Source organism: Lissotriton vulgaris, chromosome 1_1 (assembly GCF_964263255.1).
Source record: "Lissotriton vulgaris chromosome 1_1, aLisVul1.2, whole genome shotgun sequence".
Taxonomy (NCBI): Eukaryota; Metazoa; Chordata; class Amphibia; order Caudata; family Salamandridae; genus Lissotriton; species Lissotriton vulgaris.
In genome coordinates this window covers 160,931,372-160,957,604 of record NC_141685.1, presented here as the reverse complement: position 1 = coordinate 160,957,604, position 26,233 = coordinate 160,931,372, and the positions used below count along the sequence as shown (strand labels likewise).

Sequence of the window (26,233 nt, the reverse complement as noted above, 5' to 3'; positions counted from 1 at the left end):
CACGACAGTGCCCCTACCTTTACAACTATGTCCAGGCTTCATTCCTGAATAACACTGAGGTATGTCTGATCAGCACTGTAACCGACGTATACGCTATCCTCGATGGCGGTCAAGGCATTTTCTCCCCATGAATGAATGAATGAGGTGGGATTTGTTAACGCGCAACTATGCCCATTTTTCCTCCTTAGTTAATTAATCTTCTTGATGGTTACTCCAAATGGAATTTACTAGTGAATACGACATGGCTTGATGAACTCATCCCTTGGCTTCTCACCACATGCGGAGGGTAAGCCTTACCTTTTTCAACCACGCGCACTGCTTCTTGATGCGCACCTTTACATACAGCAACGGACCTGACCCAAGCTTTTATTCCCATTAGGTGACTTATCCACCTTTATCTAGGTTGCCCCACACCACCCCAGTCCTGAAGAAGATCCGCACGGCCAAGGTTGTGAAATTCCCTTGTGCCCTAAGTTGGAACGAAATGTCAACGCTCTTGGATAGGCCTAGACTTACCCTTTTGTGTCCTCTATCATGCAAATTTTGAATATTATTCTGCAATTTTACATATGACTTAAATTGTGTACAAATACACGTGGAGCTAGGCTGCTTATGACGATGAATGACAACTGATCATGGTGTTTTTGAAAATAATACGCATCTCTTATTTTCTCCTATGTTACTGATTTCTTTCCTTTTTAACACTGAGCACTCCTCATCCTAGGAGCACCTTCCCCTTTTGGAGCAGCCTTTACTTAACCGGTAATTCTTGAATATTACCTGTCTCTTGAATATTACTTGAGTATTCACCAGAAAAACTAGTACATTAAATTACTTGGTGCACATATATTTTTTGGTCTGTTTTGTCTGTTTATCCTTATGTATAACTGAGTTTTTGAAATGTACAAGCAGATATAAACCAGGCTTTCCTGTAGTACCAGACGTCTGTATACCAGGCTGTGTTGGGAGTGCAAGCGCCCCAATTAGATGAGTATTTTAATAGACTGTCGATCCCCAGACTTAACCCCCTTCAGGGACATACACCAGATGAAACCCTGACCACTGAGGGAATTGGCTTCATGATTGACTAGATCACGTGCAACAAAACTCCTGGGGTGCACGGGTAGAGCAACCCTCACTCCAAACCTACTCCAAATGTACCAACAGGCCCGGCAGGAGGGCACATTGCCGGGATCCCTATGGGAGGCTATGATATTGGTCCTGCCTAAGCCCAACAAGGACCCCCTGGAGCTACGCTCCTACTGGCCACTGTACACCGACCACTAGATTCGCAGGAAGGTCCTTGCAAACAGGTTGCTCCCCTGCCTCTCTACATTGACCAGAATGGTTTCGTACCTGGGAGAAAAATGTGTCTAAACCTATGACGCCTCTGCAGCTGATGGAAAAGAATCTTCAAGAATTTGCCTCCATAAATAACACTCTCACTAGATATAGAGAAGGCCTTCGACACCCGGAGTAGTTTTATTTAATGAAAGTGCTGATGTGCATGAAACTAGGTGCAGAAATACTGCACTGGATAAATCGCTGGCCCGCATCCGGACAGGCAGAGATCTCAGTTTCTTTTGTAGCATGTGGCAAAGATGCCCACTGTCGATTACTTTCGCCCTAGTCATGGACCTGTTCGCTGGCTTGTTTCGTTCACAGCACCCAGCAGTCGGTATACCAAGTGGGCCAAATTGGGAGGTCATTTCACTGTATGCTGATGTTGCATTTGTGTACCTCAGGTACGTGTATGTGTATCTACTGCAGGTGATGGAAGTTCTAGATGATTTTGGTAGGGATTCTGGACTGAGGCTAAATTGGACCACATCTAGCTTATATCCCATGCGTAAACTCACAACTTAGAACAGGAAGTGCTGCCCCAATTAGCACTGGGTTGGCACCTTGACATCTTCAGGTATTAAGCGGTGAACTTACCACACTGACGAAGAACTTATACAGGGCAATTTAGATGATGTTCAATGTTTGCATCTCCCTGTCGTTTTGGGGCTCCCTGCCACTATCAACCCATGGATAGAGTGGAAGTTGCAAAAATGCTGTTAATACATTTATACTGCTTCTCTGCCCCTCTAGTTTACCTGCCCTGGCGCTTTTTCAGGAAATTGGACTCTGTTTCTGTTCTTACGGACTTAATCTGGGGAGCGGACAACAAGAGAGTTGCGCTTCGCAAACTTTACTCTACCTTGGAACATGCTGGGTGGATGTACATTTAAAAGACTGAAGAACTACAAACTACTGTGTGACTTTGGAAGATGATTATTTCTCAATACAGCCCTTGTTTGTGATCTTGTTACAGTTCTCACATTTTCACCCGCACTAGAAGAAATGGCAGCCTGGAGTGTCTGATCACAGAAACTCATTTACATACAAAGGGGGGGGGGTCAGAGCCTGTTCACAACGCACAGCACAACTTGTTTATGTGAAGGTTTGTACATTGCACAGGGATTGTGATACAGGTAACAGTGTGAGTGTTGTATGGCAGCAGCGAGCAGTCTTAGTTGCTGAGATATGAATCTGTGACGGGTGCATCTTTAGCTCTTTCAACTGTTTGAGACTGAGAGGGTGGCAGTCTCAAATTCTTGGGGCACAGATACCAACAGCTTAACTCATAATCTTTACTTTTTGCATCTACAGTTGGTGCAGATGCCACCTAAGAGAGTAACCTTAGTGTGCTTTCTGTAGTCAGCCTGCTTTGATTTTCCCAAACTTTGGTCAGCAAAGGTAAATGTGTCTTCTACCAAGTGTTCTTAGCACGCTTTTGGTAACGTGGCTTGAGCAGTATGGCCTAAGGCACGCTCAAAGGTAAAGAAAAACAGTGGAAGTCACAAATTTCAATAGTGTATTAAAAATAGAGAAGGAATTTTAGGATTCAAACCAAGTTTAGATCAAAAAGAATATTTAATAATTATTCAGAAGCAAAATCTAAAGGTGGGCTGTGATTTAAGGATTACTAATTAGCAAAACCACAGTCAAAACCAAATAATAAGGTAAATGAATAAAAAAAGCAGATCCACTGAATCAATCAGGAAGTCACCTACAAAATTGTAGCTGACTTTGGTAGCTATGCTCGAGAGGACAAAGACACGTTTAGTCTCTGGTGATGATTAACACTGGAATTTGAAGCAAGGTTTTTGGCTGAATCAGTGTCAGAAGGTGACGAGCTGCACAGAAGTGGCTTGAAGTGCAAAACTCCCACAGAGTAGAGTTGGGCTAGCAAGTTGAACCTGAATCCACAGCCATCAAAATGCGGGAAACTTCAAGCAGTTACAACAGCTGCAAATTCTTCGGCGCTTCCAAGTTATGGAGATGGTTCAAGGTTGATGATAAGAGCCAAAGCATGGAACGTGGCAGGCCTGAGGCATGGTTAAGGGGATAGCAGGTTCCATTTGAAACAAAAAGAAGATGGAAAGAGGGTACTCGTGTGGATCTTTGTAATACGAGGCTGTGTCCTTTTGGAACAGAAGTCATTAGGACTATTTAGGATGGGGCCACGAATGGTTTGCATATGGCTGACATTGTCTGTAGTTACACAAAGACTAGAGAATAATGTGGCGGGATGGTGCCGAGATTAACTACCAGTCCATCCATCACCTTTAGTTTTTCTCAATGATCAGCCCTACGTGGCACAGGCATGAGCAGACGTTGGCCCCTTAGAGACCTACGACAAAGGGACTCCTGCTGCAGCCCCCTGGTGAGGCTCATTAAGGCTGGAAACAGTTTGAGGTTACATGCATTCCAGACCCTTGGGGGCGTGGCCTCAAAGTTCAGGATACAATGGACTTTGTGGGTCAGTCATTGCTAATAAACATTCAGGGAACAAAACACACTGAACGGAATGAGGCCACAAATAGTAACAAAGGAATGAGGTTAATTCAAGCATTTCCATCCCACGCTGTGTTCTTTTCTGAGTAGACAGTTTGTTGGACAATCAATGGAGTGGAGTCTTTGTGGCTGCTTCATGTAAATGTTTTGCGAGGCTGAAAGCTCCTCCTCGGGGTTTACAGTGAGCACCTTTTATTCTACCACATTGTCTTTCCTATGTGGTAAGGTTACATTTACAACTGAAGTTTTTGTCACATTGAGAGCACAGATCATTTTCTTTCACGTTGTGGGTTCTCTATTGTTGAATCAACCTGAATCTCCAGCAGACACTTCCCAGGCATTTAGAACAATGACAAGGTTTTCCAGGTAAGTTCTCGCAGGTTGAGTGAGACCAGATTTCCGGCTGAAACTTTTCCAGCATTCAGAGAGCTAAGACGTTTTTTCCCCAGTGTGAGTTCTCTCATGTGTAGTGAGAGTTGCTTTATGACTGAAGCTTTTCTGGCATTCAGAACACTGATACGGTTTATGCCCAGTGTGGGTTATTTCATGTACAGTAAGGCTGGATTTCCGACTGAAGCTTTTCGAGCATTCAGAGCACTGATAAGGTTTTTGTCCAATGTGAGTTCTTTCATGCACAGTAAGGTTGGATTTGCAACTGAATCCTTTCCAGCATTCAGAGCACCGATACGGTTTTTGTCCAGTGTGGGTTCTCTCATGTCTAGTGAGACTTTCTTTCAATCTGAAGCTTTTTTGGCATTCAGAGCACTGATACGGTTTGAGCCCCGTGTGGGTTCCTTCATGCACAGTAAGGTTGGATTTCCAACTGAATCCTTTCCGGCATTCAGAACACCGATATAGTTTTTGTCTAGTGTGGGTTCTCTCATGTCTAGTGAGACTTTCCTTCAATCTGAAGCTTTTTTGGCATTCAGAGCACTGACACGGTTTGAGCCCAGTGTGGGTTCTTTCATGCTTAGTAAGGTTGGATTTCTGACTGAATCCTTTCCGGCATTGAGAGCACTGATAAGGTTTTTCCCAGTGTGAGTTCGCTCAGGGTGAGTGAGAGTTATTTTATGACTGAAGCTTTTCTGACATTCAGAACACTGATACGGTTTGAGCCTAGTATGGATTCTCTGATGTTGAGTTAAACCAAATTTGTAATAGAAACCTTTTTGGCATTCAGAACACTGATACGGTTTATGCCCAGTGTGGGTCCTTTCATGTTTAGTAAGGTGGCCTTTTTGATTGAAGCTTTTACAGCATTCAGAGCACTAATACGGTTTATGCCCAGTGTGGGTTCTTTCATGTACAGTTAGAGTGGATTTGCTACTGAAGCTTTTACAGCATTCAGAACACTGATAAGGTTTTTGTCCAGTGTGGGTTCTTTCATGTAAAGTGAGATTGTGTTTGCTACTGAAGCTTTTACAGCATTCAGAGCACTGATAAGTTTTTTGTCCAGTGTGAGTTCTCTGATGTTTATTCAGACTACCACTAAAACTGAAGCTTTTTTGGCATGAGGAGCACTGATATGGTTTTTGTCCAGTGTGGGTTATTGCGTGAAGCTTTTCTGGCATTCTGGACACTGATAGGGGTTATGCTCAGTGTGGGTTCTTTCATGTACCGTAAGGTTATATTTGCGAGTGAAGCCTTTCTGGCATTCAGGACACTGATAGGGTTTTCATCCAGAGCTAGTTTTCTCCTGTTTAGTGAGGTGGGATTGATAACTAAAGCTGTTCTCACATTCATTGCTCTTATTCGAGTTGTTTGTTTTTCCAAGTTGGGTTTGTTCCTGGATACATGCCATCTTAAGACTGAATCTGATTTCGGATCGTGTACTTGTTTATGTTACAACTCAACATTAACTTCCTACCTCTAAAGGCACCGATCTAACTTGTCTTATTAACTTTCACTGAGGAGCCCCTTGTATTGATTAAGAGGCCTCTCATGGATTCATTTTCTCCAAGTTATGCCCGAGTAAATTCTCTCTAGTTTAATTAGTCTCATTTAGTGATTCTAGTTTATCACATTTGATTTAGGAGTTTTAAAAGCACTGATAAGGTCTTTGGGCTTTAGTGTTTGCCTGTTAGGTATGTTTGTTCATACCAGTAATGATAGATGATTAGGGCATGCCAGGGTGGTTTATGAATTATCAACAGCGTAACACTGGCCCCTTTTATACTTTCTGTCAGTATATGCTTTTTTGCTAAGTGGCTAAGACAGGTACATGATCCACTTTGGAGGTACAGGACACTCTGAAACCACTCGGATCAACCCAAGAGTTGGTGGGGAAAGCTTTGTATATTGGAAATGATAATCCAGCATCTTTGCTGTAACGACATCTGAGAAAGCGTATTTACATTGACTTCCTTTTAAACAATCTTTTTTCTCCTCTCGTCTCCAGGAGACAGAGACAAAAGCTTGCGCTTGTAAACCGAGGATATTAGTCTTTTTGACGGTTCTGTCACATCACATCACATCTACGGATACTGATCTGTTGGGGAGGGTTTAGGTCTCCAAAGCATTTCTCATAAGCCATCAAACAGAATTCACAGCACTGAGTTTTCTCAAGTGCACTGGGTGGGGACCAATTGTGGCCAATGTTCTCCTCAATCTCAGTTACTGACACTTGGTTAATATTTATGATCATTTTACTTTAGGGATTTGACAACTTTCACATTCACCAGTTTCTTCCGCTCCAACATTCTCACCATTCCTGCCACATAGAAGGTGTTTCTTCTCTAGAGCTCGAGAATGTCTTTACTTTCCTTGAAGTATTCCTTTTCGTTGTATTTCACTAAATTTAAACCTTCTTTTTTGTCTTCATGCTTCTGTCACCTGTAGAAATGGGGTCAAAAATTGTAAATGAACACAAAGAAAAAATATTTGTGACCTTATACTTTGCACAAAGAAAGTATTAACAAAAACAAGATAGGAAATCAGTTTGAGCTGCATTTCTGATAGTGGTGAAACAGAGACCTTGGGATCACTGGAAATCAAGGATGTGAGAGCAATAGAAGTGAATATTTAAGAAAGAAACACAGATTCTCAGAAGCAGACAACACTATCAAATTGCAACTTCTGTGGCAACGGCTGGCGTCATAGTGTGATATTTGTAATACTTTTAATGAATTATTAGATGTTATTTACTCCCCTGCCAACCTTGACTGTTAATCAAAACCTTTTTCCAGTGATCTAAGAACCGACATTTTATTGAACAGCACAACAGTAAAGGAAACCAAAAAGGGTCAAGAAAAGAAAAACACAAAACAGAGTAAAGAGAAAAAAGGCTATCTTCCACTTTTACCACAGGGGTCCGGCACAGGAAACTCTGCGGCAGATGCTTGTAAACACATAAGTTACTTCTAAACACAGTGCCCCCAAGGTCAGCACCAGGAGCAGCTCCACCGGTCGCACCACCCTAAAGCAAGCCCACATGTACTGTGTCTTTTGCTTGTAGTAGACAAGTCAGAAAAGGGTAGGATGGGAGGACGCAAAGAGATGAAAGTCAGATCCAGAGATGAAAGATGCCGAAAGAACAGACAGAGGGAGCAAACTTAGCCCAGGGGCATCAAGGCGCTCCGGATAGGGATCATGATCAGGGGTGTCCATAGATACAGGGATTACAGATTCGTATTGGTAAAGAGCCAGGTCTTCAAGGCGTTACGGAATGAGGAATAAGTTTGCAGAATCGAAATTGAAAGAGGAAGGGAGTTCAACAGCCAGCGAAAAGGACCTCCCCCATCTAGATTTCCTGAATCTAGGCACAGTCACCAAATTCTTGCTGAAAGATCTTAACTGCTTACCAGGGACATATCACCAAAACAGTTTTTTAATGCCTTCTGATCACATATTGTAAAAGACCTTGTGCACCAAACACTGGACTTTAAACTCAATTCTCCGACCCAAAGGAAGCCAAGGAAGGCTCTTGATGGTAGCTGCAACAGAGTAGAATTTAGGAAGGCCCATCACCAGCCTGCCAGCAGCATTCTGCACAAGTTGGAGTCGGTGTAGGAGACTGTTCTATTTATTTGTGGGCCCAAGGAGAGGGAGGTATCAACTCTGATGCCTTGATTTTTGGCACTGAGGCCAGGGCCAGGGCAAGATCCAAGCGCATCTGGCCACCAGGCCCTGGACCAAATCTCCTGATTGTCTCCGAAAAGTAAAATCTCAGTTTTATCCCCATTGAGTCTTAGATAGTTCTTTACCATCTATGCAGCTACCGCCTGCATGCAGCTTTTCAAATTTGCTGCTGAAGCTTCAACACTCTCAGTGATGCTAATCACGATTTGAGTGTCATCAGCATAGGATAACACTTCTAGGCCAAAAGATCTTACAACCCAGGCAAGCGGGGCTACATAAAGGTTAAAAGGGTTGGACTCAACGAGGATCCCTGGGGAACTCCGGAGAACAGCCGTTTAGGAGAAGAAAGGAATTCACCCATTGTAACTCTTGACGCCTGTTCCGTGAGGAAAGTTGTAAGCAAAATAAGGGCAGAACACTCAATCCCTATTTCCCGGAGCCTCCCAGCCAATCTAAGGGGAGAGATAGTATAGAAGGCTGCCGTTAGGTCCAGAAGGGTCAGTAAGGAGGTGTGACTTGTGTCGACCTGTTGTCGAATGTTGTTAAAAACAACGGTTAACGCCGTCTGGATAGGTGCTAAGATGGAGGTTCAGGTAGTTCGCCAAGATTTTAGCTGGGACGGGCAACAGGGAAATAGGCCGGTAGTTCTTTAGTTCCGCCGGATCTAGAGAGGGCTTCATTAAGAGAGGTTTAACCATGGCTGTTTTGCAGGCAGTGGGATACTGGCCAGAAGTAAAAACTTCGGGCTGGACTGTTCCCATGAGGCACAGGGTCAGACTGATTTGCATATGACCATGTCTGAACTGGGGTGACAGAGTGGGGTAAAGAACGGTGATGGATCAAACCCAGATCTGTTGACTGAGTGTGAGTGTTTGATTGGTTCAGATGCTCCGTCCAGCACCACCCCCTTTTGTACCAGAAGTAATAACGGCATTAAGAACTACGGACAAAGTAGGAACAATAGTCTCCATTCGTAAAAAGACATACCCTATGCACACACTCGGTAAGTATAAGAAGGTCAGAATGTGACCATAAACAATTGTACAATTAAGTGCAGAGAAACAACAGTGAAATACAAGGTAATATACAGTTGGTACAAATAAATGGACGTATATTGGCAAAAAAGTCTTGGTCTCCTTGTTTAATATATTACAGCTTGAGAACAACCAGCCGACACGTGTTTCATCGCATCTCGCGAATCTTCAGGGCTCTGAATGGTTGTGCTTGGACCAAGAGGTCGCTCTTCCGGTGATAATTCCGACCCGGAGGGGCCCAAGACCAGCATTAAATTCAATAAACAAGACCCGGGAGAAACGAAGAGAACAAGACGCCTTCAGACAGCAACTTTCACGAGGCCATAGAGCAACCTCTATCAGTCCTCGTTTCAGGAGTACTTAGACACTGAGTGTATTGACACTATCTGATCGTCACACCATCTCCCGGGTGACCTAAAAGAGTGCATTACGCTTGTAAGCTAATTTATTCCACTACCAACCATTCAGAGCCCTGAAGATTCGCGAGATGCGATGAAACACGTGTCGGCTGGTTGTTCTCAAGCTGTAATATATTAAACAAGGAGACCAAGACTTTTTTGCCAATATAAGTCCATTTATTTGTACCAACTGTATATTACCTTGTATTTCACTGTTGTTTCTCTGCACCTAATTGTACAATTGTTTATGGTCACATTCTGACCTTCTTATACTTACCGAGTGTGTGCATAGGGTATGTCTTTTTTCGTAGCTTTGGATTAGTACAGCTTGCTGACTTCTCCATTGAGTGGTTATATGGTTGTCCACTCACCCAGTTGCACCACCTTCTACTATATCCTATAGTGCTTCCATACTGGCAGTGCGCCCATTCTCTGACTTCTAAAAAACATTTTTCCTTTAAGCCTCCATTCGTAGTTTCAGGATCTTCAGGGGACAGGCCTCCGTGGGGGAGCCAGATCTAATTCCCCTTAACATCCGTTCCATGTCTTCTTGAAGTATGGGGTGAAAGGCGCTCAATCATCAATCCTTTGGAGGAGCTACCAGAGAATCCGAAGGACCGTCGGCCTTTGACCCTCCGACATTCAATATCTCCAGGGAGGAATATATGTCCTTGATTTTGTCATACAAAAGCATGCCTTTTTATCACATAGTTCCTGGAAGACCTCGGTGTTGGCAGAAGCCGAGGGGGCTAGGAGGGAATTAATCACAGTGAAGAGTTCCCTCTGGGATTTGATGGATTCCGGCATCTTGGAATAGTAGATAACTTTTTCCTCATTAATAGCTAGCCTGTATTCCTTCAATCTGAGTTTATGCAGGTCCCTTTTGGCTGGGATAAGCTCACAGCGCCATATTTTTTCCTGCCGTCGGCATACCTGCCTAAGGTTTCTCAATCTTTCGGTGAACCAGGGTGCCGAAGGGCGTTTTCTGGCCACATAAAGCTCCTTAAGAGAGGCAAGAGAGTCCAGAGCCGCCAAGAGCCAGTTGGAAAAATCATCAAAGATTGAGTTAATATCCAGGTGGGTGAGACAGCAATAATTGCTAAGCTTAATTAGAAGACCCTCCCTATTTATGCGGCTATGGTTTCTCTTCATCTCCACCCTGTTTTTAAAATTAGGATCTGGGTGGGATTCTGCAATTCGCAGAAAAAATGGAATGGCATAATGATGAGACCAAGGGAGTGGGATAGGATCATTCACCTCTATCCTCGGATCGTTAGAAAAGATCCCGTCCAGAATGTGTCCCGCCGTATGAGAGGGGCTCCTCCCCAGCTGAGGAAGGCAGCAGGAGTCCATAGCTTCCAGGAAAACCTGCATTTCAGAGCAGAGTTTTCTCCAAATGGAAGTTAAAATCACTCAAAAGAGTGACATTGGATCTAGCCAAATAAAGCACAATCCGATTGCTGAAGTCCTGATTAAACATTCCTCTGGGTCCGGGAGGCCGGAATGTGACCACTCCCACAAAACTATCAGTGGGTAGGATCTTAAAGGAGAAATATAGGGCCTGATAGGGATCTGAGGGAGTGGTGAGGGCCTCTGTGAAGCACGAGAAGGTGTCTTTATAAAGTACTCCCAAATCCCCCCATCCTTCCTCCCTTATCAAGTCTGGACAGAGCATACCCTGAGGGGATGGCCTCCACCAGGTCAGGCCCTGAGCAATCTCTAGCCCAGGTTTCAGTAATAAATACCCAATCAGGCCTACGGAAGGAGACAAAATCATTAAATTCTGCCCTATGTTTAATCAGAGATCAGGCGCTCAGGAGATACCCTGAAAAGGACTGTTTCATAGGTAAGGGTAGGGCTGACACGTCCCCTTGGGTTTTTTAGCTACCGCAAATGGAATGACTGTCTTACACTCATAAAGACCAATGCTCACAGTTCATCGACCTGCAGTGCACATCCTTCTGTCATTGAAACTCCAAGAGCTGTCCTCTTGCGTAAACAAGGGGTTTATCAGGATCTACAATAAAAAGGCCACCGTCCCTGGCACAAGGCGTAAACTTGGCACAGACAGGCGTGTCTTTGGCGCGTCCGGCCTGGCATTCAGATTAAATAGCTGGGCCAGTCAGAAACAACTAGAGCACTGCCCATCGATCTGGGACAGGAAGTGGAGTAGAGAAGCAACAGTGAAACACTCACTTCCTTCCACACAATTGGCGAGCCGTGGTGGACTGGCGAAGGAGCAAAAGACCCTCACAAGCCCCCACTCCCCTGAGATGAAGAAAAAAAGCAGAAGAGCGCCTAATATTTTTAAAATATTGCCCCATTAGAACTCACAAAATGATTCAATAACATTTTTAAATCACAGTCACTTGCTAAACTCAGTAGCTGCGCAACAGCATGGCACCTCTAATCAGTGTGAACCATCATCACGTGGTGTAGAGGAGGAGACAAATGTGATAATAGTTAAGGAACTGCTAGGCAAAACTGACCTAAAAAGGAACTGGACCTGCACTACAACCCCCAACATGTTCCAGGAGGAATGTGGCTCCATCAGGTGATTATCAGAAGTTTGATAACAACAAGAATAGTGCACAGAGAGAGTAATAGAGTTATAGGAATCCTTACCTGACAATTATTTTCTTTGTTTCCCAAGGGTGGCAGCCACGCTGCACTTCCTGTCATCCCAGAATACCTTGAAAGGAAGTAAAGAAATTATTTTGCATCAGATGACAATCACACTTCATCACATTTTACAAATAACTGTCCTGGATTTACAAAACAACCGAGCACAGGGAGAACCAGGGGCTGACTCCAGCCTCCTTCCACAGCTATTGCTGTGAATGTTCCACAATTAACCACCGTGGTCCCACATGCGGCTGTTAACTGTTAACATTCACAGCAACAGCTTTGAAACAAAGGCTTCGGAGTACCGGAGGTGTTTCAACCCCCTCGGTCTCTGGGACACCGTTGTTTTATTAATTAACACATTCTGCCCTCATGGGGCAAACAGTGTAAAGACCTTATAGTCAGCCGTAGCAGGTAATAGAGCCCATTAAAGGACCGCTCCCTCGGTAAAGGCCCTTGCCTTTGGAGCTTCAACAAGCTTCAAAGCTATATTAAAGGTTTCAAATAATTACTGAAGACATATACATGGTTACTCAGTCACAGAAATAATTTTCATAATATTTGCAGGAGTATCACATAATGGTAACCTCTAAAGTATATCAAAAGCCAGAATCAGAAATAACTTTCGATGTAAAGTCAATGACAGAGCACCACAACAAATGTGTGTTTAGAAATAAGAAAACGTTTTTCTATAATATCAAATAGCAAACTGACATAGAATCTGCTTAGTTAAAAATCAAGGAAAAGTTCTTAAGTACAAAATCAGTAAGAGGAGTGACATGTAGTCTGCCTTTAGGAAAAGGGTAAAATAAGACAATTGCAGCAAGTATCCCAAAACAGTAATTTTATACTTTTTTTAGACATAGAGAAAACATTATTTACATGTTTCATGATGAGGTAAAAATGACAGCAAACAATGAATATTCATGAAAACATGGCGCAACAAAATGTAATTTCATAAACCACACCTACAAAATGAATAATGAATTGTGACTCTTCCCCTAAAAGCCACAAGTAATTTTGCAAGGTTATTCCCTAACATAATAACTGGATCTTAAGTTTAAGTTTCTGGCCATTCATCATTGACCTAATTTGTACGGGAACATTTGCTGGCAGCTTATTAGTTGTTTATTAGAAATGCCTACACAACTTGGAATCCTTTCCCAGGAGGGGTTGGTTGGGCGCTCCCATCAGTCTGACTGTGGAACGGGTAGCACATTCATTGATTAAAAGAGATGCCGGATTCCCATTTACTTCTTCTACTCCTGTAATACTACTAACAGCATGCAACTCTTCTGATACTACTACCAGCACTCTCACACTCGTGTAATTCTACTGAAAGCACACTACTCTTCTAATACTACTGACAGCACTCCTCATTCTAATACTAATAACATCACTCTTACACTCTTAATACTGCTGACAGAAAACCACTCTTCTGATACTACAAACAGCACTCTTCTAATACTACTACCAGCATTCTCACAATCCTGTAATACTACTGAAAGCACACCATTCTTCTAACACTACTGACAACACTCTTCTACACTACTAACATCACTCTCACACTCTTAATACTACTGAAAGCAAACCACTCTTCTGAAACTACAGGCAGCACTCTTCTAATACTACTAACATCACTCTCACACTCTTAATACTACTGACAGCATGCCACTCTTCTGAAACTACTACCAGCACTCTCACACTCCTGTAATACTACTGAAAGCACAGCACTGTTCTAACACTACTGACAGCACTCTTCTTATACTACTAACATCACCTCACACTCTTAATACTACTGACAGCAAACCACTCTTCTGATACTACAGACAGCACTCTTCTAATACTACTAACATCACTATTACACTCTTAATACTACCGACAGCATGCCACTCTTCTGAAACTACTACCAGCACTCTTACACTCCCGTAATACTACTGAAAGCACACCACTCTTCTAACACTACTGACAGCACTCTTCTAATACTACTAACATCGCTCTCACACTCTTAATACTACTGAAAGCAAACCACTCTTCTGAAACTACAGGCAGCACTCTTCTAATACTACTAACATCACTCTCACACTCTTAATACTACTGACAGCATGCCACTCTTCTGAAACTACTACCAGCACTCTCACACTCCTGTAATACTACTGAAAGCACAGCACTGTTCTAACACTACTGACAGCACTCTTCTTATACTACTAACATCACCTCACACTCTTAATACTACTGACAGCAAACCACTCTTCTGATACTACAGACAGCACTCTTCTAATACTACTAACATCACTATTACACTCTTAATACTACCGACAGCATGCCACTCTTCTGAAACTACTACCAGCACTCTTACACTCCCGTAATACTACTGAAAGCACACCACTCTTCTAACACTACTGACAGCACTCTTCTAATACTACTAACATCGCTCTCACACTTTTAATACTACTGACAGCAAACCACTCTTCTGCTACTACAGACAGCACTCTTCCAATACTACTAACAAGACTCTCACACCTCTTAATAGTACTGAAATCACACCACTCTTCTAACACTTCTGACAGCACTCTTCTTATACTACTAACATCACCCTCACACTCTTAATACTACTGACAGCAAAGCACTCTTCTGATACTACAGACAGCACTCTTCTAATACTACTGACAGCAAAGCACTCTTCTGATACTACAGACAGCACTCTTCTAATACTACTAACACCACTCTCACACTCTGAATACTACAGTGGTGTGCTTTCAGTAGTATTACAGTAGTGTGAGAGTGCTGATAGTAGTATCAGAAGAGTAGCATGCTGTTAGTAGTATTAGGAGTGTGAGAATGATGTTAGTAGTATGTTTAATTGATGGAGCGCAAAGAGTGATATAAAATGATGGACTGAGAAAAAAGTAACTGGAAAATTGATGCAATTTAACGTAAATTGAAAACCAAAAACGAACTAGATAACCCAACTGTGTGACTTGGAAGCCTATTATTTCTTGATACAGTCCTCGTTTGTGATTACGTTACAGTGCTCACATTATCATCTGCACTAGAAGAGATGGGAGCCACTGGTGTCTGGTCACAGAAGCTCATTTACATACAGAGGGGGATGGCACCCTGTTCACAACGCACAACACAACTTGTTTCTGTAAAATGCTTGTACACAGTACACTGTAAAGTGACTCAGGTAACAGTGTGACTGTTGTATGATATGAGTGGGCAGTCTCAGTTGTTGAGACCTGAATGTCTGCAGGGTGCATCTTTAGTTCTATCAGCTGTTTGAGAGAAGGTGACATTCTCACATTCTGGGGACACAGCTGCAAACAGCTCCCCTCATGGTTTTTACATTTTTCATCTAGTCGGTGCAGATTTCACCTAAGACAGTAACCTTTCCAGCTCAATGGTCTGCTTCCTGGAATCAGCCTGCTTTCCTGTTCCCATACTTTGGTCAGAAAAGGTAAATATGTCTTTCACTAAAGTGTCCTTAGCTCGCTTTTGGTAACGTGGGTTGAGCAATAAGGCCATGCTTGAAAGTAAAGCAAAACAGTGGAAGTCACAAATTTCAATACAATGTAGTAAAAGCTAAAGAGACAAAGAAATTCAACATTCAAACCAAGTTTAGATAAACAGTAATATTTAATAATTACTCTGGAGTAAAATCAAAACCAGGTCAGTGTTTTAAGGATTATTGATTAGCAAAACAGCTGTCCCAAAGGAAATAAAGGGCACAGTTAGTTCTGTCTTCGAAACCACAAAAAAAGACAATTAAGAACAAAAAGCAGATCCACTGACTCAATGATGAAGCCACATACACAATAGTATTTGTCCTCATTAGCCATGCTCAAGGTGGCACCAGTAAGTCCAGTTTCTGGTGATGATTATCACTGGAATTTGATTCAAGGTTTTGGACTCAATCGGTCCCAGAAGCTGACGAGATGCACAGAAGTGGCTTGAAGTTAAAAATGAACACAAAGTAGAGTTGGTTCATCAAGTTGAACCACAATTTACGGCCATCAAAATGCGTGAAACTTCAGGCAGTTACAACAGCTGGAAAGTCTTCAGAGCTCCGTGTTATGGAGATGGTTCAAGGTTGATGATCCCAGTGAAAGTACGGATTGTGGTGTGAGAACAAGCAGGGTACTGGAGCTCACGCTGATGGTTCAAACATGAAACTTGTAACCGTCAAGTTACATCACAACAGGTTCAAAGGTCAATCAACGCTTCAAACCCATATTTCAGTTATCCACGTGTAAAGGTAGAATACCAATGAAGGCAGCTCAAGGTGCAGGGATCTCAGATTTTGGGCTCTCGCTGCTTACATTGTAGTCGTACAGCGAGAGTAATAACTGTTCATCGTATAAGAATAAAAGCCCCTCAGAACCAGTTAACTGCAGATGAGATTTCAGCACCAATGTGCCGGTAAATACAACAACATCAGGTAATAGGAAGAGGAGAAGGGTACATATCAAATCAAATCATGATAACATGGTTAACAAAATGGAGAAAGTACCTTATCCTACTACTACAGTATCAAATAGCTGCTACAAGAGTCCCTCAGGAGGCCGAGGGAAGTAGCAGGTCCAGGAAAATTACTTCAAGAGATTCGTTGCTGCTCCTCAGCCAAACAAACACATCAGACGAGTGCTCTGTTGTTTTCGCAGGATCATCCTATTCACTCTAATAACTGCCCAAGTGCTGCGTCCACTTTAGCATTACCACAAAAATAAAACTCTCAGGTTGAGTTGGACGCCTCGAGGCTATTCACAAATGTATCTTACACCAGTGTGTAATCTATACATGCAAGGATGCTCTTAGAGTAACTTTGCTACTTTTAGCTATTCACCATTACAAGTATAAAGTTACTGAAAAGTGTGGACTTCTACGTCTGCACACACTTAAATAGAGGTGGAGTAAAATTTACAAATGAAACTTACTACATACAAAGTGGAGCAATAGAAAGTGCAGCACCACACATGGCCAACCACTGGTAATGCAACACCGTCCCTTAGAAAATAATGGAGGGAGAGACCTAAAAATCGAACCCGTTAGAAAATAAAGATAAAATAATGTGTTTTGCCTTATAAAACTACATATACCTTCAAAAGAATGCTGTAAAATGACATATACTTTAAAATTCATTAGTTTGTGATAACATATTTTAATCTTTTAATTTAAAAAATATTGCAACTATAAAAAAAGAATTCATTCTATACATACATTTTTAAGGATGTGTCCCCTCTGAACAGAAGTAAGGTAATTCAGTAATTCTGAGTACATAATAGGAAAATAAGATGATCTTACCCAGTTTGGATTTTTAAACAGATCTTTAAATAATTTTTTTTACATTTAAAATGAATTAAATATCTAATTAAAATACAAAATATTACTGTAGCATTTCTTACTTTGTTCTATATTTAAAGTATATACAAGTTCCATTTGTATTTAACATAAAAATATTACATTTTTTTCAAGTGTAATGAACAATTGAAACATTCTTTATAATTTTTACACAGGGAAAACTCCACCCAAGTTGAAAATATAGAAGATTATATTCTTTTTAAAGTTCAATTAAAGGTGTCCCACCTAAATTAACATTTATATTATGTATTAATAATTTTGTAAAAAATGTGATGAGGAGCATTAATTATAACAAATGTAATTATACTTTTCTAAAAATGAATGTTATATTAGTGTTTCAATCAAACAGATGTTATTAAAACATTATAAAATAATGAGTTTTGTTTTTTTTTTAGATATTTTTTGCCATTGAATTTATTTTATTTAGATTTTTAACTAATTTAAAATATTTAATTTACCATGATTTCCTACGGGGTTTTAATTTATGTCCGTAGCTCCATTATTATTTATGGGAGTGTATTGCAATTCCAGTGGATGGCCGTATGTGTTGTTGCCCTTACTCCGGCTCTGAGCTGGAGTACATTTAGAACTGTTTTAGGTACATTAGGCCTGTAGTGACTTTAGAGCTGTGTTTTATAAATAGCAATGGGTTTACTCATTTGTGGGTGAGTGCTTGTGATACTCCTTCCTTAGCCCTCCCCTTTATTCATAAATATTACACATTTTACATCCACTCCCCTCTGTCCCTCTCACATTTGCTCCACAAAAGTATACATGTGCAGAAACTAAGCAGTCGAGGCAGACAACTCTACAAAGAAAAAGATAGGAGAGGTAGAATGACCGCACGTAGTTTGTGAATAGCATTTTGTTGTATTTTAGTCATATAGTAGTTTATGATTAGGCTCTTGGGTGTATCTGATGTGATTGTAAAGCTGGTGAAACTGTCCTCAGCAGATAGGAAGCAGGTTCCATTTCTAGCAAAAAGGACATGGAAAGAGGTCAATAAAGTGGATCTTTGTAATACGAGGCCGTGTCCCCTCAGAACAGAAGTCATTAGGACTATTTATGGTGGGGCCAAGAATGGTTTGTATGGAGTTGGCCCTGTCTGTAGTGGTACAAAGACTAGAGAATGATGTGGTGGGATGTTACTGAGATCAACTACCAGTCCATCCATCACCTTTAGTTTTTCTCAATGATTGGCCCTAAGTGGCACAGACATGAGCAGATGTTGGTCCCATAGAGACCTACGACAAAGGGACTCCTGCTGCAGCTTCCTGCTGAGGCTCATTAAGGCTGGAAACAGTTTGAGGTTACTTAGATTCTTGATCCTAGGGGCGTGGCCTCAAAGTTCAGGATCGAATGGACTTTGTGGGTCCGAGCCACGGCTTATAAACACTCAGGGAGCAAAACACACTGAACGGAATGAGGCCACAAATAGTTATTAAGGAATTAAGTTATTACAAGCATTTCCATGCCTTGCTGTGTGCTTTTCTCAGTAGAGTTTGTAGGATAATCAATGGATTGATTTCTTTGTGGCTGCTTCATCTGAAGGTTTTGCGGTTCTGAAACTTCCCCCCAGGGTTTACAGTGAGCAAATTTTATTCTCCCACATTGTATCTCTTATGTAGAAAGGTTACATTTACAACTGAAGTTTTTGTCACATTGAGGGCACTGACAATTTTCTTTCACGCTGTTGATTTTCATGTTGAATCAAATTGAATCTCCAGCAGACACTTCCCTGGCATTTAGAAAAATTACAAGGTTTTTCTCGGTAAGTTCTTGCAGGTTGAGTGAGACTAGATTTCTGGCTGAAACTTTTCCAGTATTCAGAGAGCTAAGAAGGTTAGTGCCCAGTGTGAGTTCTCTCATGTCTAGTGAGATTTATTTTCTGACTGAAGCTTTTCTGGCATTCTGAACACTGATACAGTTTATACCCAGTGTGAGTTTTCTCATGTCGAGTGAGCTCAGATTTCTGAATAAAGCTTTTCCAGCATTCAGAGCACTGATAAGGTTTTAGTCCAGTGTGAATATTCTCATGTCGAGAAAGCTCAGATTTATGAATAAAACTTTTCCAGCATTCAGAGCACTGATAAGGTTTTTCCCCAGTGTGGGTTCTCTCGTGATGAATTAAAATGGATTTCAGACTAAATTGTTTATGGCATTCTTTGCATTGATAAGGTTTTTGCCCAGTGTGGGTTCTTTCATGTACAGTGAGGTTGGATTTCTGACTGAAGCTTTTCTGGCATTCAGAGCACTGATACGGTTTCTGCCCAGTGTGAGTTCTCTCATGTCGAGAGAGCTCAGATTTCTGAATAAAGCTTTTCCAGCATTCAGAGCACTGATAAGGTTTTAGTCCAGTGTGAGTATTCTCATGTCGAGAGAGCTCAGATTTCTGAATAAAACTTTTCCAGCATTCAGAGCACTGATAAGGTTTTTGCCTAGTGTGGGTTTTCTCATGATACATTAAACTGGAGTTCAGACCGAATTGTTTATGGCATTCTATGCATTGATAAGGTTTTTGCCCAGTGTGAGTGCTCTCATGGTTCGTGAGAGTTATTTTCCGACTGAAGCTTTTCTGGCATTCAGAGCACCGATACAGTTTGAGCCCAGTATGGACTCTCTCATGTACAGTTAAACTGAATTTCTGATGGAACCTTTTGGGGCATTCAGAACACTGATAGGGTTTATGCCCAGTGTGAGTTCTTTCATGCACAGTAAGGTTGGATTTCCGACTGAAGCTTTTCCAGCATTCAGAGCACTGATAAGTTTTTTGTCCAGTATGAGTTCCCTGATGTCGAATCAGACTACGCCAATAACTGAAGCTTTTTTGGCACGTGGAGCACTGAAATGTTTTTTGACCAGTGTGGGTTTTCACATGTTGCATGAGAGAAGATTTGTGACTGAAGCTTTTCTGGCATTCAGGGCACTGGTAGGGTTTTTGTCCAGTGTGATTTCTCTTGTGTTTAGTGAGGGGGGATTGAAAACTAAAGCTGCTTTCACATTCTTTGCTCATACTCAAGTTGTTTGCTTCTCCAATTTGGGTCTGTTCCTGGATACATGCCATCTTAAGACTAAATCTGATTCCAGAGTCTGTACTTGTTTATGTTACACTCAACATTAACTTATAAAATGCACTGCAGATGATCTTCATAACATTTGTATTTAACTAATTATAGTTTTTACCTGGAGATCATGTTCCTACCTTTAAAGACACCTATCTAACTTCTCTTATACACTTTCACTGAGGAGCCCCTTGTGTTTATTAAGATGCTCCTCGTGGATTCATTTTCTCCAAGTTATGTCTGGTGATTTTGTGACTCCAGTTTATCACATTTGATTTAGGAGTTTTAAAAGCACAGACGAGGTCTTTGATGTGTAGTGTTTGCCTGTTAAGTGTATTTGTTCACACAAGTAATGACAGATGATTAGGGCATGCCAGGGTGGTTTTATGTATTATCAATCACGCAACATTGGCCCCTTTTAAGCTTTCTGTGCCAGTACATGCTTTTTACACCTACCGGCTAAGGCTAAGGCATGTACATGATTGACTTTGAAGGTCTGGGAAACTTGAAAAACACTCGGATCAACCCAAGAGACAGATTTGGTGGGGAAAAATCTTCCTATATTGGAAATGATAATCCAGCGTCTTTGCTGTAACAACATCTGAGAAAGGGCATTTACAATGACTTTCTTTTAAACAATGTTTTCTCTCCTCTGAATCACAGAAGATGGAAACAAAAGCTTGCGCTTGTAAATCAAGGATATTAGTCTTCTTCACAGTTCTGTCACATCACATCTACGGATACTGATCTGCTGGGGAGGGTTTGGGTCTATAAAGCTTTTCTCATAAACCATCAAACAGAATTTACAACACTGAGTATTCCCATGCGCACTGCGTGGGCATCAATTGTGGCCAATGTTCTCCTCAATCTCAGTTACTGACACTCAGTAAACATTTATGGTCAGTTTCCTTTAGGGATTTTGACAACTTTCACATTCACCAGTTTCTTCCGCTCCAAGTTCCTCACCATTCCTGATACATAGAATGTGTTTCTTCTCTAGAGATCCAGAATGTTTTAACTTTACTTGAAATAATCCTTTTCGTTGTTTTTCACTAAATGTAAAACTTTTTTCTGTTCATGCTTCAGTCACCTGTAGAAACGGAGTCAGAGATTGTAAATGAACACAAAGAAAAATATTTATGACCTTATACTTTGCACAAAGAAAGTATTGACAAAAACAAGATAGGAAATCAGTTGAGTTGCATTTCTGATAGTGGTGAAACAGTGTAGATCGGGAGTTTGGGATCACTGGAAATCAAGGATGGGGGAGCAAACATAGTGAATATTTAAGAAAGAAACTCAAGTTGCACATATATTGCGCCACAGATTCTCAGAAGCAGCCAACACTATCAATTTACACTCTCTGTGAAACAGGCTGGTATGATAGTGAGATATTTGTAATTCTTTTAATGAATTATTAGATGTTACCTACTCCCCTACTCACTTAAATTATTCATCTATTCCTTTTCCAATGATCTAGGAAGGGACATTTTATTGACCAAAGAAATTGGCCTTGTTGCACTCAGTTCTTTAAATGGCACTGTAGACTGAGGCTGGGTCCCTTTAGCTCAGTGGAACTCACTATTTCAAATTGTGCGGATGATATGGACTTACTTGGTGGCTCAGAACTCATCACACTCCTCCCACAGGACCCGGGCAATGCAACACCTGAAAAAGAGAAAAAAACAGCACAACAGTAAAGGAAACTAAAAAGGGTCAAGAAAAGAGAAACACAAAATAGAGGAAAGAGAAAAAAAAGCTATATTCCACTTTGACCACATGTTCCAGCACAGGAAACTGTGCAGCAGATGCTTGTGAACCCATAAGTTACATCTAAACACTGTGCCCCCAAGGTCCGCACCAGGGGCGGCTCCACCGGTTGCACCACCCTAAAGCAAGCACTGTGTGCATGTGTCCACACATTTGTACTGTGTCTTTTGCTTTTAATAGACAAGACAGAAAAGGGCAGGATGGGAGTGCGTAAAGAGATGGAAGACAGATCCAGAGAGAAAAGATGCCGAAAGAACGGACAAAGAGAGGATAGTATAACGTGGTTTTGAGGAGGAGACAAATGTGCCAATAGTTAAGGAACTGCTGGGCAAAACTGACCTAAACGGAACTGACTTTGCACTACAACCCAACATGGTAATTACCAGAGGTTTGATAACAACAAGAATAGTGCACACAGGGAGTCTAATATTGAAGTGAAGAGACAAAAACAAAACAGAGAACAAGAAAGGGAATAGAGAAAGAAGAAACAGGGGAAAAGGAAACTTAGAGTTATCGGAATCCTTACCTGGCAGTTATTTTATTTTGTGTTCCTTCAAGGGTGGCAGCCACAATGCACTGCCTGGTCATTCCAGAATACCTTGAAAGGAAGGAAAGAAATAGTTTTGTGTCAGACGGCAAATACACTTCATCCCATCTTCCAAATAACCGTCCTAAACTTACAAAACAAAAGAATTTCTTGTTCTCTGGAGGCCATTGTGAAGCAACTATGGTTAATGAATAAGTACTTTTTTGGTTCACCAAGAACCATGATCCCTTGCTGGAAGAGGTCTCTGTGAATATAGAGTGCACTCACAGTCTCAGAGAACAAACCCTAACAACCCAGTCCACTTCATAAGCACATCTTTCCATTTACAGATCATGAAACTTGCAAATCAAAAAAATCTGGTTAGCAAAGGTATGTTAATGTCCTTGTACATAATTCTGCCCACACTTCATAAATCTACCATACTCTTAGATTTATAGAAACCATGCTCTCTCAGTTCAAGTTCAAGTTGATGCAGAGTTCGAATGCTGAGCAATGTAAGCAACAAGGCATCAATGTGTTGGCGCTTTTTATTGATAAATTATCTGAAGGGATGATGTGGAGGGTCAGTGTCTTTTGAGCCCTATAGGACAGCGACCAAAGTACTAGAACATTGGAATAAATCCTTCACGAGACAAAGCTTGGAACACTGAAATGTTGAGACCTCCATTGGAGACAACGGAGCAGCAGCAGCCTATACAATCTGATCTAGGGCCGCTGCTCTCAACATTACAATGTCCTTATACACAGCCTCTGCCTCTCTGAAATACATGGAGTGGGCAGGAGAAAGCAAAGGAAAGAGCCTGCAGCAGGGCACACAGGAGCCTCCCCCCTTCCTCCTCCCGTAGCTCGCAGTGTCAATGGCGTCTCAAAGGGAAGCAGGGGGGGTCCTTCTCATCTCCTGCATCTGTTTTGGCTCACCTGAATGATGAAAATCAGTTTAGACGAGCCCAGGGAGAGCCAGGGGCTGACTTCAGCCTCCTTTCACAGCTATTGCTGGTCCCGCATTTGGCTGTTGACTGTTGAACATTCACAGCAAAATCTGTGAAACAAAGGTTCCGGAGTACCGGAGGTGTTTCAACCCCCTCGGTCCCTGGGACACTGTTGCTTTATTAATTAACATATTCTGCCCTCATGGGGAATACAGTGTAATGACCTTATAGTCAGCAATAGCAGGCAATACTGCCCATTAAAGGACCGCTCCCTTGGTAAAGGCCCTTGCCTTTGGAGCTACAACAAACATCAAAGCTATATTAAAGGTTTCAAATAATTACTGAACATGGTTACTCAGTCAGAGAAATAATTATCATAATATTTGCAGGAGGATCACATTTTGGTAACCTCCAAAGTGTATCAAAAGCCAGAATCAGAACTAACTCTATCTGTAAAGTCAATAGACAGACCACCACAACAAATGTGTGCTACGAAATGAGAAAACATTTTTTTTATAATATCAAATAGCAAACTGACATATAACCTGCTTATTTGGAAATCAAGGAAAAGTTCCTAAGTTTTTAGACAGAGAGAACACATTATTGACATGGTTCATGATGTGGTAAAAATGACAGCAATCAATGAATGTTCATGAAAGCATGGCACAACAAAATGTAATTTAATAAACCACACCTACAAAATGAATAATTAATTGTGACTCTTCCCCAAAAAGCCACAATTTATTTTACAAGGTGATTCCCTAACATATTAACTGTATCTTAATCACAGTTTAAGTTTCTGGCCATTCATGTATGACCCAATTTGTACGGGAACCTTTGCTGACAGATTATTTCTTGTTTATTAGAAATGCCTACAACTTGGACTCCTTTCCCAAGAGGGGTGGGTTGGGAGCTCCCGTCAGTCTGACTGTGGAACGGGACGCACATTTATTGATTAAAAGTGATGCTGGATTCCCATTTACTTCTTCCACAAAAGGGCCACTCTGGGTGACCTCTAGGACTGCCCCAAGCATGCAACCCTTCTCCCGTCTCAGGCACCGTCATTGTGTCTGATTCAGTCCAGTAGAAACTCTTGTGTAGATGCAAGTTGTGAAAAATCCTTATTAATCACTGAAGAATTTTGTTGAAATCCTGTATTTGTTGAGAATTTGGCGTTCTATTCTGCATTGGGCTGTGGGACTATCTGGACTGAAGGCATGTTCCAATATATCTGCCTTTGTTTCTGCATGCTCGTAACAAAGGCCATTTGGGCTGGGACAATTGACTGAGACATCCCTTTCGGTGCCATCTGATTCATGTTCCAGTTTCCCAGGTTCCTGCAAACATCGCACAGATCATGTCTTATTCTGCACATTATTAGCGTTTGAGGTATTTAAATTGCCACTGTTAGTAAACCCTATACCCTAAGCAGGGCCGGACTGGCCGTAACGGGCTTCCGGTTTTTCCCCAGGAAGCTATAAGAGTGGGGACCGATTGTTTAGTGCCGGGAAACATATTGGTCACTCGGGGCTGGTTTTGCTGTGGTGCTGCTATATCGCCCCCCCCCCAGCAACAAAAGAGGCAGGGAGCTGGTCCATCAAAATTGTCAGGCCTGGTTTGGGTTCCCAGTACGGCCCTGACCCAGAGGAACAACATTTCCTCCTTCCACATACTGAACATCATTACTCTGCACACCAACGCCGTGCATATCCAAATTCATACCAGCAACAAACCCAGAATCAAAACAAGAATACAATCCGTGAGAACCACTTTCGTCACCCGTCTCGAAAATTTTTGTCTGAGCGCTCATTATTATTATTTTGATCTTCTTCTGCTTAGTAATACAATTGTCACTACAGTACTTTGGATACAACAAAGTCTCATCAAGAATGTTGGTCTGCAGCGCCTCACATTTTGCTGGACATGTGCACTAACCTCTGGATGCAACGCTAAATGATGCGTCCTCTTTCACCCGGTCTTCGACTTTGCAATATTGTCTGTAAATCTGCATTATTCTCTTGTAATATATAATAAAATATTTTGAGGCGCTTCACTCTGTGGCTCTTCAATTGGCCAGTTTACAAGCAACTTACACTCATTCCACAAATCTCTTGGGACAACAATGAACAAACTTAAACTCAGCTCTCTACCACCCTGCCTGGATGAACAAATCTCATCTCCACTGCATCCCTCCTGGACAGGCCCCACCTTCAATGAACCACCCAAACACAGGACAGGCCTCACCTCATCTGCACCCCTGGACAGGCCTCTCCCCCTCTGCACCCCTGGACAGGCCTCTCCTCCTCTGCACCCCTGGACAGGCCACTCCTCCTCTGACCCGTGGACAGGCCTCACCTCCTCTGCACCCCTGGACAGGCCTCTCCTCCTCTGCACCCCTGGACAGGCCACTCCTCCTCTGACCCGTGGACAGGCCTCTCCCCCTCTGCACCCCTAGACAGGCCTCACCTCCTCTGCACCACTGGACAGGCCTCACCTCCTCTGACCCGTGGACAGGCCTCACCTCCTCTGCACCCCTTGACAGGCCGCACCTCCTCTGCACCCCTTGACAGGCCCCACCTCCTCTGCA

General features: G+C 42.0%; 1 protein-coding gene, 1 long non-coding RNA gene and 1 pseudogene across 3 annotated transcripts in view; all 3 read right to left on the bottom strand.

Annotated features, from left to right (window-relative positions):
* The window catches only part of LOC147737966 (uncharacterized), a 353,381-nt gene that overhangs the window by 207,603 nt on the left and 119,545 nt on the right, over window positions 1–26,233 (bottom strand). The window lies entirely within an intron of this gene.
* Window positions 3,690–5,518, bottom strand: LOC147737969 (uncharacterized; annotated as a pseudogene).
* LOC147737968 (uncharacterized) lies at window positions 19,128–20,622 on the bottom strand. 2 transcript variants are annotated; one of them, XM_086950568.1, is made up of 2 exons: window positions 19,523–20,622; window positions 19,128–19,438 (listed from the first exon to the last, which is right to left on the bottom strand). In XM_086950568.1, the coding sequence occupies exons 1-2, from the start codon at window positions 20,400–20,402 to the stop codon at window positions 19,182–19,184; spliced, it is 1,137 nt and encodes a 378-aa protein (XP_086806694.1). In that variant the 5' UTR covers window positions 20,403–20,622; the 3' UTR covers window positions 19,128–19,181. The 2 variants fall into 2 exon arrangements, with proteins under 2 accessions (XP_086806694.1, XP_086806650.1); XM_086950524.1 differs by having other exon boundaries at window positions 19,128–20,622.

What these genes read in the sequence shown, in the direction of transcription:
- LOC147737968 (XM_086950524.1), bottom strand. Translation starts at nt 20,402, where the DNA reads ATGGCATGTATCCAGGAACAGACCCAAATTGGAGAAGCAAACAACTTG.